At 29.6% G+C, this 23444-nt stretch overlaps 2 protein-coding genes across 4 annotated transcripts in view; both read right to left on the reverse strand.

Moving 5' to 3' along the window:
• LOC126974376 (delta-1-pyrroline-5-carboxylate synthase) overlaps positions 1-23444 on the reverse strand; it is a 649376-nt gene that overhangs the window by 514179 nt on the left and 111753 nt on the right. The window contains exon 11 of one of the 3 annotated variants that reach the window (XR_007731513.1): positions 365-697. The exons of the other annotated variants lie outside the window; for them this stretch is intronic. The gene's annotated coding sequence lies outside the window, so the exon portion shown is untranslated. Of the gene's footprint in view, positions 1-364; positions 698-23444 lie in introns of those variants that run through there. 3 annotated transcript variants of the gene reach the window in all.
• Positions 365-22808, reverse strand: LOC126974373 (MMS19 nucleotide excision repair protein homolog). Its single transcript, XM_050821845.1, has 7 exons — positions 22480-22808; positions 22014-22397; positions 20652-21001; positions 18639-20096; positions 5249-5512; positions 2719-2886; positions 365-1946 (listed from the first exon to the last, which is right to left on the reverse strand). The coding sequence occupies exons 1-7, from the start codon at positions 22565-22567 to the stop codon at positions 1746-1748; spliced, it is 2913 nt and encodes a 970-aa protein (XP_050677802.1). The 5' UTR covers positions 22568-22808; the 3' UTR covers positions 365-1745.

Consider the following 23444-nt stretch of genomic DNA (forward strand, 5'->3'; position numbering starts at 1 on the left):
CAACTGAGCCAAGTTCCCAGAAGTAATAATAATATTGATACACTACACAAAATATCTTGCCCCAAACAAGGAATAGCCTGTACTATGGGTACGAGACAATTATATAATTAATACAATATACGTAAACATACGTAAATACATATAAACATCCATGACTCGAAACAAACATTCATATTCATAATATAAATGTCTGCTCCTACCAGGATTCGAACCCGGGACCTCTAGCTCAGTAGGCAGGGTCACTAACCATTGGGCTGTAGGGGTCGTGCATTATATTCCTTTACATTGCTATGTTCAATCTAATTAAATGAATTCAAAATGTGCAGATGCGATATTTGGTATATAATGGTAATAATACACAAAAGATAAGGCAACATTTAATTTAGAGATAACACGACTATAATAAAAACATTTAAATAACATTCTCTGTGTTATCAATAAAGGCGAAGTCAAGTTATTCCAAGTTTAAAACTTTTGGTTTTTATCTTACCTTTGTCACTACAGATTAACATGACAGGGAAAAGTAATTTTAAACTTCGAATAACTATTTGCGTTTATTTATAATACAGATTATGTATTATTTGTTTTTAGCCATTTCTATACTAGTCTATATTAGTCGACAGTTTTAAAATGTATAAAGATGTCCCAAATCTATATATGTATAAAAATGAATTGCTGTTCGTTAGTCTCGCTAAAACTCGAGAACGGCTGGACCGATTTGGCTAATTTTGGTCTTGAATTATTTGTGGAATTCCAGAGAAGGTTTAAAAGGTGAATAAATATGAAAATTTTCGGAATTTTAAAAAAACAACAATTATGTTTTTCCTTTGATGTGTCCCCCGTCGTACAGAAATCAAATTGAAAGAATAGTTTAAAATGAATAAATAATAAGAATCTTTGTATCTGTCTAACTTTCTCAGGAGTTAAAAAATCAAACTTAATTTTAGCTACCTATAGTTGATAAATTAACTACAGTTGATGGTGATACTATGATGGCAATACAACGTTTGCTGGGACAGCTAGTAGGTAATAAATACAACAACGGAACAATTAATTATTGATATTATGCTATGTTATTAAGTTTTACTCCATAATTTTAATTTTTACATATACTTTTTTCAAATATATACATTTTATGTACAAAGACATTGCAACTGACGACAAAAGCCATGTGCACATACTATAAAAAAACGGCGGACGAAATGTCTATCATCTCTTTCACTCAACTTGTTACAAATACTCTTTCTCTTTCGTAACATAACACTCTTTCGTCGTCGTTCTTTAAGTTATGTGGATGCGGTATTACGCTACTTTACATTCAGAAATAATATTAATCAATATTTTGATTTAAATATTAACAAAACTTGATGATTTTAATAATATTTTTGGAGAAACAATTATCCAAATGTTTTGAGTTTTCTTAAGTACTAATTCCGCCAACATTTGTCTACAAATAATTCGACACGTGATTCGCCTCTACACGAGGCATGCGCATGCAGTCTCATGCTAGAGTTTGGCGATTCAACATCTCACTGATGCGAAACACGTATCGAATTGTTTGCAGACAAATATTGGCGGATTTAACACTAAAGAAAACTCAAAATATTTGGATAATTATGGATTTCGGCAAAATAACGCCTATTTCATTTTTTTTTTTTTGAGAAATAATTATTAAAATCTCAGACAAAACCTATAGACTCTGTATGTTATAAATGTAAGTTTGTCAATAAGATTAATAATTTCTTCTATTCTGTATCTTCGCCGGGTGCACCCACTAAGTACCAACGCGTTCGGGCGCGAACCGCCGCATCTCTCACGAGCCGCTTCTTGTCGTCGAGAGATGGCGCTAAGCCGAATATTACGTCCGATTTGTATGGAAGCAACAAAACTGTTTTGTAATTGTTCGCTATTTCATATAGACACTGCAAGCTTTTTATTCTGACATCCTGGAAATTGATAATTTAAAATATAATAAGAACATTTTATTATGGCCATAAAAATACGATTGCAATAAAATCAAATCTTATCATTATGGGCGTAGTTATAGAGTTTACTTGATGTAGTTTTCCCAGGATTGCAAGAAAGATGGGTAACCAAATTACATTACGACAATACAACACTACTTTCAAATACACGAGATGTTAATAAGGGAGCCGAAGGTGTCATGATAATAATCAACTTTGCGGCACAAGTAGTTACATAAATTTATGTAAAATAGCACTTATTGCAATAATGTGGTATCAGCCTTCGTTAAAAATATCTTTAGTATGTAAGTATAGTGAATTTATTCGCATTTACAACGTAACTTATTGTAAATGTAAATACTGTCATTAAATGAAATAATAAAGAAGTTGTATATTTTTTAAGAAACGTGTATAAGAAAATAAAACTTATAAAATAAATACTAATAAAATTAGAAAACATATACTCTAAGCTTGGTGGTCTACCTCAACGTGACATTGGCACACTTGTGGTATGACTACCACAGAAGCCACAGTAGGAAGAATATAATAGAACATTAACAATAGCTTTAACAAGCGAAGAGTGGACGGCTAAGTCAAAGTTATGATGTCATCTAAAAATTGTCAAATGGTGCAACACATTTTTTTCTTAACCAGTACTCTCACATGCTTTTTACATACTTACTTTAACATGTTTGTTATTGCTAAAACTTGGTTGGTGCAACCCAGCCTTAGACATATAGAAAATAATACCAACCATAGACTCGATATAGCCTGAGCGATGAACGAGCCGCGGCAAAATGGTCTGTAAACTTTCAGCAACAGAAACGTGTTTGGCTTGCACAAAGTGAATTAAAACATCGATCATAGTGACGAGCAAGTTTTTATTATCGTAACACAAGCTGTCGATGATTAACGGCGTTATCTGCAACAAAGACTTGTACGGTTTTATTAAGTACAAAAAAATAATCTAAACATGGCTTAGACACTTGTTTTGTTAAACAATCACCTGACTACAATAACGTCAGCGACCTAACAATAACGACTTCTAAAATGGAGTTTATTTTTTTCTATTACAAACCATTGTTAAGCTTGTGTTTAACTAAAACGTCGTTAAGTACGAAATAAACTAAAGAGTATAGGAATAATGAAACGAACGGAACGCAAGTTTTGACAGCTGTCATCCATCTGTCATTATAATATAATGTAAATTCCCACCCATTGTGGACCAAATTGGACCAGCTATCTCAAGTCCTTAGTACACGCAATCCCTCTTCTTATCTATTGGATAGTTTCCGTAAGTTTACCAATGAAGAAAATTTGGTTTAAAAATTCTAATTACCCGTCAAGCCAATGTCTAAAGATTGTTGAACGCTAAACAACAGAAAGACACAGATTTGTAATTGAACTACTTGAAAACAAGTGTTCAACACATGTTTAACTTTATTATAATAACACAGAGAATGGGTTAATGTTTAAAAGACATCGCACTGAATTACTGCAGCCGAAATTGAACCAGATAAAAATGCTGGACTAACTGTGGTCCCCAGAGTCATAAAGCATGCAGTTCTCACAATTAATATTGTAAGCAGTAGAATTTTTCATAATAAAATAATTGGTTCAATCTGCCCTGCGCTTCCCCGGGGCTTAAAAAGAATGGGGTAAGGTGTCGTATAAGGCGACTTAGGGCATTTATCAGTAGGCTTCTTAGCACAAGATACCGGCTAGATTATGGATACGACAACTGCACCTATTTCTGCCGTGAATCAGTAATGTTTAAGTATTATTGTGTTTCGGTCAGAAGGCCGCCGTAGCTAGTGAAATTACTGGGCAAATGAGACTTAACATCTTATGTCCCAAGATGACGATCGCAATTGTATCCGCTCCGAATTTTGGGGTTTTTCAAGAATCTTGTAATGGGCACGGCGTATCAACTACCGTCAACTGAACGTCCTACTCCTCTCATTAATGTCATTAAAAACAACTCTCTTTAAGAATTTCTACAGCATACAGACTTTAATACGATTTCCATTACATTCGCGTGTAAGTATGTAAGTATGTTCTAGCTGGTACCCGCGACGTCATCCGCATGGAAGCTATAAAGCAACATAAATACTATGCCTGCACGAAGCGTGATAATATGTACCGACCTCTAATTATCTAATATATAAAATTCTCGTGTCATGGTGTTAAACTTTGTACTCCTCCGAAACGGCTTGACCGATTCTCATGAAATTTTGAGTGCATATTGGGTAGTTCTGAGAATCGGATAAGATCTATTTTTCATCCCCCTAAATGTTAAGTGTGGTCCACACGAATTTTTTTTTTATTTTTTTGACATTTTTTTTTTTAATTTGTTTGATTATGAGTCAGCATTAAAAAATACATACAATTTCAAATTTTCACCGATCTACGATCAACAGTTACTTTTGTATCGCGATTTTAATATCGGCAACACAACGTTTGCTGGGTTAGCTAGTATATACCTATATAAAACTCTCGTATGACAATGTGAGTTGCCATACTCCTCCGAAACGGCTTGATAGATTTGGAAGGTCTGATAAATAGGCCGTAATAATTTTTTTCACCCCAAATGTTTTTATTTATTTAAATGGCGGTACAACGTTTCCCGGGTCAGCTAGCATTAGTATTTATGAACACAGCATAGTTTCCTACTCAAATGCTCTTGTTAATTACTGGGATGAGTCTCTAGTCGGCTACTTATCTTATCTGGTTATATGGACTCAATTACTTGACATGAAAACACTTCCCTCTGATACCACAAATAATAATTAATACAAATGAAATGAATTATTAATAATAATTGAAATATAACTACTCTACAGAGGATTTAAGGAATCATTGAGAGCAAAATTCAAAGAAATTAACATCTTGACTGATATCGGCAATACAACATTTGCTAGGTCGGCTAGTATTCATATAGAAAATTAGAATTAAATATATGCAGGAGTTCTTGCATTTTCAAATATACAGACAAACAGACAGGATGCCAGCTAGATTATAGGTACCACAACAGTGTCTTTTTCTGACGAGAATCAGTAATGTTTAAGCATTATTGTGTTTCGGTCAGAAGCACTAGCTAGTGCGATTACTGGGCAAATGAGACTTAAAATATCTTATTTCTCAAGGTGACAAGAGCAAAGGTGTATTTCCTCTCAGAATTTTTGGGTTTTCCAAGAATCCTGGCGTATCAATTACCATCAGCTGAACGTACCGCTCGTTTTGTCCCTTATTGTCATAAAAAAAAGATTCAACAATATACTTACTTTATTTACTTCACTATTAAGCACACTCTTCGGAGCCTTCTCCAAAATATACGACCATGATATTAAATAATTTCCTTTACTACTCTCCCATGGTCCCAATTTTTCAACAGAAGTAGAGAACGATTGAAATATTCTCTGTTTATACAGAAGACTTGTTCTACAATGGTGTTTGGTGTTCAAGTTGTCGGGGCTTTCTGTCATTATCACTCTTATTGCCTCTGATGCTTGTCTAGAGCATTCTGGTTGTTTTAAAGCTATTAGAATCTGAAATAGACATTTATTTCATTAATATTATTACATTTAAAATTTATTTATTACTAGCTGACCCGACAGACGTTGTTGTGTATATAATAAATAAAATAATGTTCTTCATATGAAATTGAATAATAACATCAAAAATTACTTCGTAAAATATGCACCCTGCTGTCGTAATAAGATTGTTTCACAACAGAATTGTCAAACCGTGCGTCAATAAATTCTCTCATAGAAATTATGTATGGACACATCAAAGGAAAACAAATTTGTTGTTTTTAGTTAATTTAGCAGCATTTTCCTATTTATTCACCTTTTAAACCTTCTCTGGACTTCCACAAATAATTCAAGACCAAAATTAGCCAAATCAGTCCAGCTGTTCTCGAGTTTTAACGAGACTAACGAACAGTAACTCATTTATATATATATAGATTACATTTAGAATTTATTTTTTATCTTACTCTGCTGACTGAGTTAGGGGGACCCGGGTTCGAATCCTAGTAGGTGCAAACATTTATAATATGATGAGTATGGATGTTTGTTTCCGAGTCATGGGTGTTTATATGTATTTATGTATGTTTAAGTAAGTATATTGTATTACATAATTATATTGTTGTCTCGCACCCATAGTACAGGCTATACCTAGTTTGGGGCAAGATAATCTGCGTAAAAGTGTTTCAATATTATTAATATTATTTATTACTAGCTGACGCGGCAAACGTTGTTTTGCCATATAAATTGTTTTGATCTTTTGCTTGCTAGTTGATAAGAGATGGCGCTAGTTGTATTCATTAGTAACAATCACACTTCTTTTATATTTTGTATAATTCACACTATAGTTTTATAATTTATAGCCTATTTGTTATTCTGGTGACTCGACTCAGATTCGACATACAAACTTAGGATTATAAATCAGAATAATCTATAACATATAACTCTTGTAATTTATTACTTTTGTATGTCATAGAATTTGTGTATTATTGTTAAATCACCTTAAATACATTGAAATCAATATGACTTGTAAGATGATGGTGATATATATTGATTTGAAAGAGAGGCAATGAGCTTCTTGCCACGTCTTCTCATTAAACTTCAAGTTATATACATATCAATTCGTTAACTATGACGATTGTTAAATGATTATAATTAATGTTAAACCATTTTGTATTAATTTACATTTTTTTTTTTAATTTCTTGTGTAAGGCATTGACTATTTGACGTTTGAGTATGTTTGTTGCATCATTTTACATGTTACATTATATTGTAATAATTGAAATTAATTTGTAAAACGATGAAAATGTAAATCATGATTTAAAGTTGGCAATGAGTTTCTTGCTACTTCTTCTCATTACCTCAACCTTTTACGTAGTAGCAGTAGATTCAATAAGATTTTTTTTTTGTGTGTGATGTTAGTGATGAACCATAATATTACGACACATGGTTCATTTATCTTTACATTTAATCAATGTAACTTATGTTAATGTTAGTTAATGTAAACGATAAAAATATGTTGCTACTCAACAAGTGCATGCATGTACATATCGATATTATTTTATCGAAATAAATTTTACCTTTATAAATTGTATTCAAGTATTTCTCTTTACCATGCATCTTGCGATAAGGGTGTAAGCAAGCAAAATGCTATAATATGGTTGTGGTAATTGTGTACATAAAATGTGTAAGATTCCATGTGTAAAATTTTAATATTTGGCATACATAAAGGTTCTACCGTTAAGGTTAAGTAGAGGAAATACGTCAAAGTATAATTTAATTTACATACTACACGCACTAACTATGCACAAAATGCCTTCATTCATCGTTCTTGTTTAGTATACAACAAAGAATTCTGTTCAATTGATTACTTTTCAGGGTCGATACAGAAGTTGATTGAACAAATTAAGAAAATGTCTTAGTTTTAATTAATTCTCATTAGTATTATATATAATAAATATTGCATCTCTTTATTAACTTAAAAATGTATGCTATTATTATTAATATTATTACTAAAATCATATATAATTTTCTATAAATATTTTGTTATTTTCAATTCAATATATTTAATTAATATTTATTATTTTCATTACAAATAGGTACTTTTAAATTGTAATTAATTTGCTCGCATTTTTCTATGTACTATTTAATTGTAGAAACTTTTATTGGTCAGTGATTTATATTTTAAGTTTTATTTTTTAAGTGTATTAAGTTGTACTGTTTGTTTCCCGAATAAAATAAAATAAAAATAAATAAAATAAAGAATTGTAAAAAATAGATCAAATATCATGAATTCTGGGATTATTTGCCATAATTATAGCATATGTACATCATAATATAAAATATATATTTTAAGACTAACAAAATTATTAATACTTCATCAGTATTTATGGCTTCTCATTAATCATTCGTTACTGGTTGTTTTGGAAATTTTCTTTCCACACGCGCATTACGTATGGAAACAGTACGGTTTATAAAATCTCATATCTCACTGGCCCCTGGGTTTGTACAGAATAACAATACTTATAAAAAAAAATATGTTTTGTGTGTGTAATGCATGGCACAATTGCAATGTTTTGATAGGACTTTTATTGGCAGGTGATGCTGATGTATTAAGGAGTAACGTAGGCTACGTTTATTTTAGAAAAATAAAGTAATGTTGCAATGTCCAAGAAACAGTCTAACTCTAAAAATTATTTATATGGCAAAACAATGTTTGCCGGGTCAGCTAGTAATATATATAAGATTGTAATTTTTTGTGCTCTTTTAAATATAAGTCGAGGTCAATACCATATGGGTGCCTCTGAAAAAGATTGCTCTCACTTACAGGCTGGCAACACTTGTGTGTGGGAGTTATCACAATAAAGGCATTGACTATTTGACGTTTGAGTATGTTTGTTGCATCATTTTACATGTTACATTATATTGTAATAATTGAAATTAATTTGTAAAACGATGAAAATGTAAATCATGATTTAAAGTTGGCAATGAGTTTCTTGCTACTTCTTCTCATTACCTCAACCTTTTACGTAGTAGCAGTAGATTCAATAAGATTTTTTTTTTGTGTGTGATGTTAGTGATGAACCATAATATTACGACACATGGTTCATTTATCTTTACATTTAATCAATGTAACTTATGTTAATGTTAGTTAATGTAAACGATAAAAATATGTTGCTACTCAACAAGTGCATGCATGTACATATCGATATTATTTTATCGAAATAAATTTTACCTTTATAAATTGTATTCAAGTATTTCTCTTTACCATGCATCTTGCGATAAGGGTGTAAGCAAGCAAAATGCTATAATATGGTTGTGGTAATTGTGTACATAAAATGTGTAAGATTCCATGTGTAAAATTTTAATATTTGGCATACATAAAGGTTCTACCGTTAAGGTTAAGTAGAGGAAATACGTCAAAGTATAATTTAATTTACATACTACACGCACTAACTATGCACAAAATGCCTTCATTCATCGTTCTTGTTTAGTATACAACAAAGAATTCTGTTCAATTGATTACTTTTCAGGGTCGATACAGAAGTTGATTGAACAAATTAAGAAAATGTCTTAGTTTTAATTAATTCTCATTAGTATTATATATAATAAATATTGCATCTCTTTATTAACTTAAAAATGTATGCTATTATTATTAATATTATTACTAAAATCATATATAATTTTCTATAAATATTTTGTTATTTTCAATTCAATATATTTAATTAATATTTATTATTTTCATTACAAATAGGTACTTTTAAATTGTAATTAATTTGCTCGCATTTTTCTATGTACTATTTAATTGTAGAAACTTTTATTGGTCAGTGATTTATATTTTAAGTTTTATTTTTTAAGTGTATTAAGTTGTACTGTTTGTTTCCCGAATAAAATAAAATAAAAATAAATAAAATAAAGAATTGTAAAAAATAGATCAAATATCATGAATTCTGGGATTATTTGCCATAATTATAGCATATGTACATCATAATATAAAATATATATTTTAAGACTAACAAAATTATTAATACTTCATCAGTATTTATGGCTTCTCATTAATCATTCGTTACTGGTTGTTTTGGAAATTTTCTTTCCACACGCGCATTACGTATGGAAACAGTACGGTTTATAAAATCTCATATCTCACTGGCCCCTGGGTTTGTACAGAATAACAATACTTATAAAAAAAAATATGTTTTGTGTGTGTAATGCATGGCACAATTGCAATGTTTTGATAGGACTTTTATTGGCAGGTGATGCTGATGTATTAAGGAGTAACGTAGGCTACGTTTATTTTAGAAAAATAAAGTAATGTTGCAATGTCCAAGAAACAGTCTAACTCTAAAAATTCTTTATATGGCAAAACAATGTTTGCCGGGTCAGCTAGTAATATATATAAGATTGTAATTTTTTGTGCTCTTTTAAATATAAGTCGAGGTCAATACCATATGGGTGCCTCTGAAAAAGATTGCTCTCACTTACAGTCTGGCAACACTTGTGTGTGGGAGTTATCACAATAAAGGCATTGACTATTTGACGTTTGAGTATGTTTGTTGCATCATTTTACATGTAACATTATATTGTAATAATTGAAATTAATTTGTAAAACGATGAAAATGTAAATCATGATTTAAAGTTGGCAATGAGTTTCTTGCTACTTCTTCTCATTACCTCAACCTTTTACGTAGTAGCAGTAGATTCAATAAGATTTTTTTTTGTGTGTGATGTTAGTGATGAACCATAATATTACGACACATGGTTCATTTATCTTTACATTTAATCAATGTAACTTATGTTAATGTTAGTTAATGTAAACGATAAAAATATGTTGCTACTCAACAAGTGCATGCATGTACATATCGATATTATTTTATCGAAATAAATTTTACCTTTATAAATTGTATTCAAGTATTTCTCTTTACCATGCATCTTGCGATAAGGGTGTAAGCAAGCAAAATGCTATAATATGGTTGTGGTAATTGTGTACATAAAATGTGTAAGATTCCATGTGTAAAATTTTAATATTTGGCATACATAAAGGTTCTACCGTTAAGGTTAAGTAGAGGAAATACGTCAAAGTATAATTTAATTTACATACTACACGCACTAACTATGCACAAAATGCCTTCATTCATCGTTCTTGTTTAGTATACAACAAAGAATTCTGTTCAATTGATTACTTTTCAGGGTCGATACAGAAGTTGATTGAACAAATTAAGAAAATGTCTTCGTTTTAATTAATTCTCATTAGTATTATATATAATAAATATTGCATCTCTTTATTAACTTAAAAATGTATGCTATTATTATTAATATTATTACTAAAATCATATATAATTTTCTATAAATATTTTGTTATTTTCAATTCAATATATTTAATTAATATTTATTATTTTCATTACAAATAGGTACTTTTAAATTGTAATTAATTTGCTCGCATTTTTCTATGTACTATTTAATTGTAGAAACTTTTATTGGTCAGTGATTTATATTTTAAGTTTTATTTTTTAAGTGTATTAAGTTGTACTGTTTGTTTCCCGAATAAAATAAAATAAAAATAAATAAAATAAAGAATTGTAAAAAATAGATCAAATATCATGAATTCTGGGATTATTTGCCATAATTATAGCATATGTACATCATAATATAAAATATATATTTTAAGACTAACAAAATTATTAATACTTCATCAGTATTTATGGCTTCTCATTAATCATTCGTTACTGGTTGTTTTGGAAATTTTCTTTCCACACGCGCATTACGTATGGAAACAGTACGGTTTATAAAATCTCATATCTCACTGGCCCCTGGGTTTGTACAGAATAACAATACTTATAAAAAAAAATATGTTTTGTGTGTGTAATGCATGGCACAATTGCAATGTTTTGATAGGACTTTTATTGGCAGGTGATGCTGATGTATTAAGGAGTAACGTAGGCTACGTTTATTTTAGAAAAATAAAGTAATGTTGCAATGTCCAAGAAACAGTCTAACTCTAAAAATTATTTATATGGCAAAACAATGTTTGCCGGGTCAGCTAGTAATATATATAAGATTGTAATTTTTTGTGCTCTTTTAAATATAAGTCGAGGTCAATACCATATGGGTGCCTCTGAAAAAGATTGCTCTCACTTACAGGCTGGCAACACTTGTGTGTGGGAGTTATCACAATAAAGGCATTGACTATTTGACGTTTGAGTATGTTTGTTGCATCATTTTACATGTTACATTATATTGTAATAATTGAAATTAATTTGTAAAACGATGAAAATGTAAATCATGATTTAAAGTTGGCAATGAGTTTCTTGCTACTTCTTCTCATTACCTCAACCTTTTACGTAGTAGCAGTAGATTCAATAAGATTTTTTTTTTGTGTGTGATGTTAGTGATGAACCATAATATTACGACACATGGTTCATTTATCTTTACATTTAATCAATGTAACTTATGTTAATGTTAGTTAATGTAAACGATAAAAATATGTTGCTACTCAACAAGTGCATGCATGTACATATCGATATTATTTTATCGAAATAAATTTTACCTTTATAAATTGTATTCAAGTATTTCTCTTTACCATGCATCTTGCGATAAGGGTGTAAGCAAGCAAAATGCTATAATATGGTTGTGGTAATTGTGTACATAAAATGTGTAAGATTCCATGTGTAAAATTTTAATATTTGGCATACATAAAGGTTCTACCGTTAAGGTTAAGTAGAGGAAATACGTCAAAGTATAATTTAATTTACATACTACACGCACTAACTATGCACAAAATGCCTTCATTCATCGTTCTTGTTTAGTATACAACAAAGAATTCTGTTCAATTGATTACTTTTCAGGGTCGATACAGAAGTTGATTGAACAAATTAAGAAAATGTCTTCGTTTTAATTAATTCTCATTAGTATTATATATAATAAATATTGCATCTCTTTATTAACTTAAAAATGTATGCTATTATTATTAATATTATTACTAAAATCATATATAATTTTCTATAAATATTTTGTTATTTTCAATTCAATATATTTAATTAATATTTATTATTTTCATTACAAATAGGTACTTTTAAATTGTAATTAATTTGCTCGCATTTTTCTATGTACTATTTAATTGTAGAAACTTTTATTGGTCAGTGATTTATATTTTAAGTTTTATTTTTTAAGTGTATTAAGTTGTACTGTTTGTTTCCCGAATAAAATAAAATAAAAATAAATAAAATAAAGAATTGTAAAAAATAGATCAAATATCATGAATTCTGGGATTATTTGCCATAATTATAGCATATGTACATCATAATATAAAATATATATTTTAAGACTAACAAAATTATTAATACTTCATCAGTATTTATGGCTTCTCATTAATCATTCGTTACTGGTTATTTTGGAAATTTTCTTTCCACACGCGCATTACGTATGGAAACAGTACGGTTTATAAAATCTCATATCTCACTGGCCCCTGGGTTTGTACAGAATAACAATACTTATAAAAAAAAATATGTTTTGTGTGTGTAATGCATGGCACAATTGCAATGTTTTGATAGGACTTTTATTGGCAGGTGATGCTGATGTATTAAGGAGTAACGTAGGCTACGTTTATTTTAGAAAAATAAAGTAATGTTGCAATGTCCAAGAAACAGTCTAACTCTAAAAATTATTTATATGGCAAAACAATGTTTGCCGGGTCAGCTAGTAATATATATAAGATTGTAATTTTTTGTGCTCTTTTAAATATAAGTCGAGGTCAATACCATATGGGTGCCTCTGAAAAAGATTGCTCTCACTTACAGGCTGGCAACACTTGTGTGTGGGAGTTATCACAATAAAGGCATTGACTATTTGACGTTTGAGTATGTTTGTTGCATCATTTTACATGTTACATTATATTGTAATAATTGAAATTAATTTGTAAAACGATGAAAATGTAAATCATGATTTAAAGTTGGCAATGAGTTTCTTGCTACTTCTTCTCATTACCTCAACCTTTTACGTAGTAGCAGTAGATTCAATAAGATTTTTTTTTTGTGTGTGATGTTAGTGATGAACCATAATATTACGACACAAGGTTCATTTATCTTTACATTTAATCAATGTAACTTATGTTAATGTTAGTTAATGTAAACGATAAAAATATGTTGCTACTCAACAAGTGCATGCATGTACATATCGATATTATTTTATCGAAATAAATTTTACCTTTATAAATTGTATTCAAGTATTTCTCTTTACCATGCATCTTGCGATAAGGGTGTAAGCAAGCAAAATGCTATAATATGGTTGTGGTAATTGTGTACATAAAATGTGTAAGATTCCATGTGTAAAATTTTAATATTTGGCATACATAAAGGTTCTACCGTTAAGGTTAAGTAGAGGAAATACGTCAAAGTATAATTTAATTTACATACTACACGCACTAACTATGCACAAAATGCCTTCATTCATCGTTCTTGTTTAGTATACAACAAAGAATTCTGTTCAATTGATTACTTTTCAGGGTCGATACAGAAGTTGATTGAACAAATTAAGAAAATGTCTTAGTTTTAATTAATTCTCATTAGTATTATATATAATAAATATTGCATCTCTTTATTAACTTAAAAATGTATGCTATTATTATTAATATTATTACTAAAATCATATATAATTTTCTATAAATATTTTGTTATTTTCAATTCAATATATTTAATTAATATTTATTATTTTCATTACAAATAGGTACTTTTAAATTGTAATTAATTTGCTCGCATTTTTCTATGTACTATTTAATTGTAGAAACTTTTATTGGTCAGTGATTTATATTTTAAGTTTTATTTTTTAAGTGTATTAAGTTGTACTGTTTGTTTCCCGAATAAAATAAAATAAAAATAAATAAAATAAAGAATTGTAAAAAATAGATCAAATATCATGAATTCTGGGATTATTTGCCATAATTATAGCATATGTACATCATAATATAAAATATATATTTTAAGACTAACAAAATTATTAATACTTCATCAGTATTTATGGCTTCTCATTAATCATTCGTTACTGGTTGTTTTGGAAATTTTCTTTCCACACGCGCATTACGTATGGAAACAGTACGGTTTATAAAATCTCATATCTCACTGGCCCCTGGGTTTGTACAGAATAACAATACTTATAAAAAAAAATATGTTTTGTGTGTGTAATGCATGGCACAATTGCAATGTTTTGATAGGACTTTTATTGGCAGGTGATGCTGATGTATTAAGGAGTAACGTAGGCTACGTTTATTTTAGAAAAATAAAGTAATGTTGCAATGTCCAAGAAACAGTCTAACTCTAAAAATTCTTTATATGGCAAAACAATGTTTGCCGGGTCAGCTAGTAATATATATAAGATTGTAATTTTTTGTGCTCTTTTAAATATAAGTCGAGGTCAATACCATATGGGTGCCTCTGAAAAAGATTGCTCTCACTTACAGTCTGGCAACACTTGTGTGTGGGAGTTATCACAATAAAGGCATTGACTATTTGACGTTTGAGTATGTTTGTTGCATCATTTTACATGTTACATTATATTGTAATAATTGAAATTAATTTGTAAAACGATGAAAATGTAAATCATGATTTAAAGTTGGCAATGAGTTTCTTGCTACTTCTTCTCATTACCTCAACCTTTTACGTAGTAGCAGTAGATTCAATAAGATTTTTTTTTGTGTGTGATGTTAGTGATGAACCATAATATTACGACACATGGTTCATTTATCTTTACATTTAATCAATGTAACTTATGTTAATGTTAGTTAATGTAAACGATAAAAATATGTTGCTACTCAACAAGTGCATGCATGTACATATCGATATTATTTTATCGAAATAAATTTTACCTTTATAAATTGTATTCAAGTATTTCTCTTTACCATGCATCTTGCGATAAGGGTGTAAGCAAGCAAAATGCTATAATATGGTTGTGGTAATTGTGTACATAAAATGTGTAAGATTCCATGTGTAAAATTTTAATATTTGGCATACATAAAGGTTCTACCGTTAAGGTTAAGTAGAGGAAATACGTCAAAGTATAATTTAATTTACATACTACACGCACTAACTATGCACAAAATGCCTTCATTCATCGTTCTTGTTTAGTATACAACAAAGAATTCTGTTCAATTGATTACTTTTCAGGGTCGATACAGAAGTTGATTGAACAAATTAAGAAAATGTCTTCGTTTTAATTAATTCTCATTAGTATTATATATAATAAATATTGCATCTCTTTATTAACTTAAAAATGTATGCTATTATTATTAATATTATTACTAAAATCATATATAATTTTCTATAAATATTTTGTTATTTTCAATTCAATATATTTAATTAATATTTATTATTTTCATTACAAATAGGTACTTTTAAATTGTAATTAATTTGCTCGCATTTTTCTATGTACTATTTAATTGTAGAAACTTTTATTGGTCAGTGATTTATATTTTAAGTTTTATTTTTTAAGTGTATTAAGTTGTACTGTTTGTTTCCCGAATAAAATAAAATAAAAATAAATAAAATAAAGAATTGTAAAAAATAGATCAAATATCATGAATTCTGGGATTATTTGCCATAATTATAGCATATGTACATCATAATATAAAATATATATTTTAAGACTAACAAAATTATTAATACTTCATCAGTATTTATGGCTTCTCATTAATCATTCGTTACTGGTTGTTTTGGAAATTTTCTTTCCACACGCGCATTACGTATGGAAACAGTACGGTTTATAAAATCTCATATCTCACTGGCCCCTGGGTTTGTACAGAATAACAATACTTATAAAAAAAAATATGTTTTGTGTGTGTAATGCATGGCACAATTGCAATGTTTTGATAGGACTTTTATTGGCAGGTGATGCTGATGTATTAAGGAGTAACGTAGGCTACGTTTATTTTAGAAAAATAAAGTAATGTTGCAATGTCCAAGAAACAGTCTAACTCTAAAAATTATTTATATGGCAAAACAATGTTTGCCGGGTCAGCTAGTAATATATATAAGATTGTAATTTTTTGTGCTCTTTTAAATATAAGTCGAGGTCAATACCATATGGGTGCCTCTGAAAAAGATTGCTCTCACTTACAGGCTGGCAACACTTGTGTGTGGGAGTTATCACAATAAAGGCATTGACTATTTGACGTTTGAGTATGTTTGTTGCATCATTTTACATGTTACATTATATTGTAATAATTGAAATTAATTTGTAAAACGATGAAAATGTAAATCATGATTTAAAGTTGGCAATGAGTTTCTTGCTACTTCTTCTCATTACCTCAACCTTTTACGTAGTAGCAGTAGATTCAATAAGATTTTTTTTTTGTGTGTGATGTTAGTGATGAACCATAATATTACGACACATGGTTCATTTATCTTTACATTTAATCAATGTAACTTATGTTAATGTTAGTTAATGTAAACGATAAAAATATGTTGCTACTCAACAAGTGCATGCATGTACATATCGATATTATTTTATCGAAATAAATTTTACCTTTATAAATTGTATTCAAGTATTTCTCTTTACCATGCATCTTGCGATAAGGGTGTAAGCAAGCAAAATGCTATAATATGGTTGTGGTAATTGTGTACATAAAATGTGTAAGATTCCATGTGTAAAATTTTAATATTTGGCATACATAAAGGTTCTACCGTTAAGGTTAAGTAGAGGAAATACGTCAAAGTATAATTTAATTTACATACTACACGCACTAACTATGCACAAAATGCCTTCATTCATCGTTCTTGTTTAGTATACAACAAAGAATTCTGTTCAATTGATTACTTTTCAGGGTCGATACAGAAGTTGATTGAACAAATTAAGAAAATGTCTTAGTTTTAATTAATTCTCATTAGTATTATATATAATAAATATTGCATCTCTTTATTAACTTAAAAATGTATGCTATTATTATTAATATTATTACTAAAATCATATATAATTTTCTATAAATATTTTGTTATTTTCAATTCAATATATTTAATTAATATTTATTATTTTCATTACAAATAGGTACTTTTAAATTGTAATTAATTTGCTCGCATTTTTCTATGTACTATTTAATTGTAGAAACTTTTATTGGTCAGTGATTTATATTTTAAGTTTTATTTTTTAAGTGTATTAAGTTGTACTGTTTGTTTCCCGAATAAAATAAAATAAATAAAATAAAGAATTGTAAAAAATAGATCAAATATCATGAATTCTGGGATTATTTGCCATAATTGTAGCATATGTACATCATAATATAAAATATATATTTTAAGACTAACAAAATTCTTAATACTTCATCAGTATTTATAGCTTCTCATTAATCATTCGTTACTGGTTGTTTTGGAAATTTTCTTTCCGCACGCGCATTACGTATGGAAACAGTACGGTTTATAAAATCTCATATCTCACTGGCCCCTGGGTTTATACAGAATAACAATACTTATAAAAAAAAATATGTTTTGTGTGTGTAATGCATGGCACAATTGCAATGTTTTGACAGGACTTTTATTGGCAGGTAGCTGATGTATTAAGGAGTAACGTAGGCTATGTTTATTTTAGAAAAATAAAGTAATGTTGCAATGTCCAAGAAACAGTCTAACTCTAAAAATTATTTATATGGCAAAACAATGTTTGCCGGGTCAGCTTGTAATATATGTAAGATTGTAACTTTTTGTGCTCTTTTAAATATAAGTCGAGGGCACTACCATATGGGTGCCTCTGAAAAAGATTGCTCTCACTTACAGGCTGGCAATGGCAAGTGTGGGAGTTATCACAATAAAGGCATTGCCTATTTGATGTTTGAGTATGTTTGTTGCATCATTTTACATATTATATTGTAATTGAAATGATTTGTACATCTATGGAAATGCAAATCTAGATATAAAAGAGTGACAATGAGTTTCTTGCTACGTCTTCTCATTAGCTCAACCCTTTACGAAGTAGCGGTAGATTCAATAAGAAAAATATTTTTTTGACATTCATAAGTGTCATTTCCTTGACCTACATGATTTGAATATATAGAAGAAATTTCTGTAAAAAATGCATAACTTTATGTACTTACCCATATTTTTTCTGTATGTATACACTCTTACAGAATTCACTTTTTGTGTTATGACCGTTATAGAAGTGCATTTATAATTACCTTTTGTAACCACCCGATGAAGTGATCACTACCTCTCATTATCAAAGCCTTTGTAATCCAACCAAACAATTGTATCAAGGGATCACAAATATTTGCATCCTCTTTATTACATAATAATAGGCAACCCTTTAACAACTCATACAATAGTTCAAATCTCTGTCCAACATCCGCTTTGTTTAAAATATGTGCTATTAAACAACATGCACAGGTCCTAGTTAAAGTTTTTTCACCATTCAATGCATATTTTAAGGATAATTTCAAAACTTCATCTAAATATTCACTATGAGCGTTCTGATGCAATGATCTGTATAAGCATTCTAAAACTGGGAAATAAATTTCTTCGTTGTTACATTTTTCCATCAAATCGGCACTGTATCTATTAATAATTGCCAACTGTTTATCACTAGGCAGACTGCACATAGTGTTTGACACCAGTGTAAATCCATGCATTAATGAATCTTCAGAATTTGTTTTTATTTCTTTCAGTAGCCATGATAAAACTGAGTCAATTAGCCCATGGTCACTTTCTATTTCTGTTACTTTCTTATCTGTATACAAGCTCGCATTTGATAATGAATAATTTAATTCTTTCACAACCACACAAGCATTTTCATCATTTATAGCTATCACCTTCAACATTTCTTCTAATATGACTTTGGTAAAATCATCAATACTTGCTAAATTTGATAGTAATCTCAAACGTGTTTGTAAATTAGTTTTTTCTTCTACTAGGCTTTCTATATTACATTTACCTCTAACAACCAAATCCATTATTAATTCCGGATGCTTTCTAGCAATGGTATGTATTGTTTCCACGCTAACAGTAAGAATGTCGTCGTCTACACCATGCTTAACGATATGAATTAAAACTTCAATAAACGGTAAAACTAGATCTGCTCTCAAAGCATTTACAACTTTTATTAAAGTTTTGAAACCTCTTATTTGGTATTCTTTTACTGGTTCACTTACTGCTGTTAGACAAAGTCGCGGGATTTCATCCAACTGAATTTCTAAGTCGGAGAGAATTTCCCAATGTTCAGCCAGTCCGTACAAATCAGCGAGAAATTCTAAACTAGCTACTTGCAACTTAGCTGACGTTTTGAACTCATAATATGAAACCACAGCTGGTATCATCAAGCGGGTAACAATAACACATGCCTCTTTTGAACTATTTCCAGTTGTTAACAGTACTTTAGTAGCTTGAACAAACTGGGCAACTGTCTTTGCCTCTGCTATAGCTGTCTGCATAGAAATGATGATTCCTTTGACAAATGTTTCAAATGATTGATCTGTATTTACAGATGTTGCTAATTTTGCAACCAGAGCAGACAAAGCCTCATGAGAAGCTAACTTTAATTCATCGTCAGTTTTCTGTGATATTTCTCTGTGTAGAGATGACCATAGCGTTTTCAAAAATGGTATATAACTTTGAACATTAAATTTTTTACAGCTTGCAGCCTGAAAATAGTAATATATATATGCTTTATTATCTATATAGTATTTAATAAGGGGGTTCTTTGGACAAGACTTCAATTTATCATATGATAACCAGCTTCCGTAGAACTAATGAGAGTTATGCAAGTAGTTTTATTTATTTAATTAAATATTAAACTTGTGTGGGTAATCGTGCCTCTTAACTAATTTTAGAAGTTTGAATATTTTCGAGTTTTAGTTGGAAAAATATGTCTAAAACAGATTAGATCAATCAATCAATGATTATATGAATGATTATATCAATTCACAAAAGGGCTTTATCTTTTCTGAAGTTGCGGTTTTTGCACGTAAAGTGGACAAGTCCAACTTATTTCGGTTTAGATTAAAGAGTTTCTGTTGTATTTTGTTTTTGTTTCTTACTGATTCTCTTTAAAGGATTTTTATACTACAAAGGCCAGAAAAGCAGTTCTCTAGAATGATTGTACAATTCACATATCTATAATTAACAACAATCAAATTAAGCTTAAAAAAATAAAATAAATATGGGAGAAATCACACAAAACTATATGTTCTACTTACCAATAGCCTCAAGGAGTCCAATTTGGCCACTCTCAAAGTCGAGTCTAACTTCTCAACTAACAAAACCAAGCACAGCTGGCCAAACTCAGGAGATGCACAGAGGCATGGACAGAGTGCATTAGCCAACTCGTCTCTCGTAACAGCTGCTGGGTCATTTGGTGATGGATGAAAGTCAATAGGATAGTAGCAAGATACGACTTCAAACATTTCTTCAACTAAATGTCCTAATGGGATATGAGTCAGGAACTTTGGTAGTAGGTTAAATAAGAACAATAAATTTCTTGGATCTCTTTCACCATCCATGGCCGATATAAAACCAAACACAAAATCAGGTCCAAGAGATATTATATCTGAAAAATAATATATTGACAAATAAATGTAAAAAATAATATCAAGTGCATAAAATATAGTCTACTAAAATATATTGGTATTGGATTCAAGTATGTAAGAATACTGAGGAAGATATACAAGGAAAGTACAGGATGCATACAGTTTGAAAAGAACTATTTAGAATACAAATGGATGATTATGATACAGAGTGACCCGTAATCCCCAAAAAATTTCTGTTCAGCAGTTCACAAAATGATTAAACATTGCTATTACTGCAGAATGCAGTTTTTTCCCCCAAGAACTCATATAAAAAACCTCATCAAATGCATCCCCACAAAGAATTGCAGCACTTATTTTAACCAGTGGAGGCCACACTCAATATTAATTTAAGATTTTATAGTTTATAACTTTTAGTAAATTTAATTTAGTTTATTTTTTACACATTGACATCAGTAAATAATATTTATTTTATTAACATCAAATCCCTTTTACAACTGTTAATACTCAAAGTTATTTCCCCTTTTATGATAAGACCCCCAATTGTGAGCCTTCTCACTAGGTTTGTGGTAAAAAAATACTGAAATAAATCAAAAGTGACAGTTTTTTTTCAAAGGAGTTTATATTATCTTAGTTATATTAGTGTCTCGCTTTTCATGTTTCATCACTATAACCACCTATCAAACTCACAGGTCTGGTGGGTGTGGTTGAACACCTCACATCAATTGGTTCCCCGCCATACTCAGTATGTGGGCAATGGACAATCCATATTTGATGGTATGTACCATCTCCGAGCTGAGACCATGTCCGATCAAACATTCAAGTTCATTGAATCACTGACCAAGTGACCCAATTCTACAGTATGTACACATTTGCTCAAAATGAAGTCTTCTTTTTGACAACATTAATGCACAGCTTTTGTTAATTTTTTTGTATATTGTTAGCAAATGTGCTAACAAGTATGTAGCTACATTTATTTCATATATGCAAGTTTCATACTGTATAATAACAATAACATTGGAAAACATTACTTACATTCTTTATCCTTATCCAGGAGTTTTTCTACAGTTAAATAAATATTATGCCTATCTTGCCTTACTTGAGACTGACAAGAAATTTCCCTAAACAAAACATTTAAATATTCTCCAGAAAAATGTATGTTATAATGCTTCATATCAATAAGGGCCAAATATCCTTCTAAGACTTTTGGGATAACTCTGTGATTATCTTTTAATCGATCTGTATAAAACTTTGATATAAACTTTAATTGCATTTCCGTTAGAAAATCATTAGGAAGCTCACTAAGAACTTTTGTAAAAAATCTTATACCCTTTTCACGGTTTTCTGGTTGTTTGTCTGTCAATACACCTGCCATATTTTCAACTACTTTTGTAATGTCGATTCGGCGATATAATAAATCTGTAAATTAATTCAAATAAATATACTTAGTGGGCACATACATAATGGTAAAACATTTCGAACAATAATAAGTAGATTATACCTGTCACTAAATTAGGGGTTTCGAGAATATAATTATCATTTTTTATTAATTCATCAGATAAAACTGTACTAAACCAGATAGGTTCCATCGTAATTTCCAATTATTGAATACAATATTTGAAATAGTAATTACGGAAAAAAACGAAACAGATTGAGGAATAGTACAATAATTTGTATCACGTCAATAGTAACGGATATATAAAATTCAGACAATGGCCAATGAATATCTGTTCTCCTGTAATTTATTGCTGTAAAAGTTAGTATTTTATTATTTTTTAAAGTTTTAAATTTTTTCGAAATCTAGTATCTACTACATAATTATCATAGGTTATTTTTTATTATTTTGAAACCTGATTTTTTTTTTTGGAGATTGTATGACCTGGTAACTAAGACCTTGACAAGTCTTATTATTATTTAAATTTATAAACTTTTCATTTCACAGTTCACTAATCACTTCACTTTATTTTATATTTTTTGAATTGTATTCTTAATATATTAATATATTGGTTTATAACTTCTTTTGTCTCTTAATAACTGATCAAGTGGAGGTGGGCGGGACGAAGAATTAAATGAAAATTTTGAATCACTGATGTCACTAGCCAGCACAAGTCTGTCAATCAAAAATGTTAGGCAGTCGATAATAAGATGTTCCACTGTTGCTTCGTTTGAGATGCAGTGTGAGCAAATATTACTCTCCATATGGCAATCTCAGTAAAGTGCCTTTGTAGAGTATGGAAGCTTTAATTATGTGTATAATAAATTATATACGAATATTCAAAATTCATATTATGTATATTCAAAGAAAGAGCACAGAATATTCGACAATTCAAGTAGCGTGTGTTGCACGCTGTCAAATGTTTCGAGCTGATGAGATAGAGTTGACCCGTACGCTCGTTTGCCCTCCTTTTCCTTAAAAAAAACATTATTTTGTATAACGTAGATATTTGAAATTTTGACTAAGCGCCT

This window comes from Leptidea sinapis, chromosome 32, assembly GCF_905404315.1.
Source record: "Leptidea sinapis chromosome 32, ilLepSina1.1, whole genome shotgun sequence".
Classification (NCBI taxonomy): domain Eukaryota; kingdom Metazoa; phylum Arthropoda; class Insecta; order Lepidoptera; family Pieridae; genus Leptidea; species Leptidea sinapis.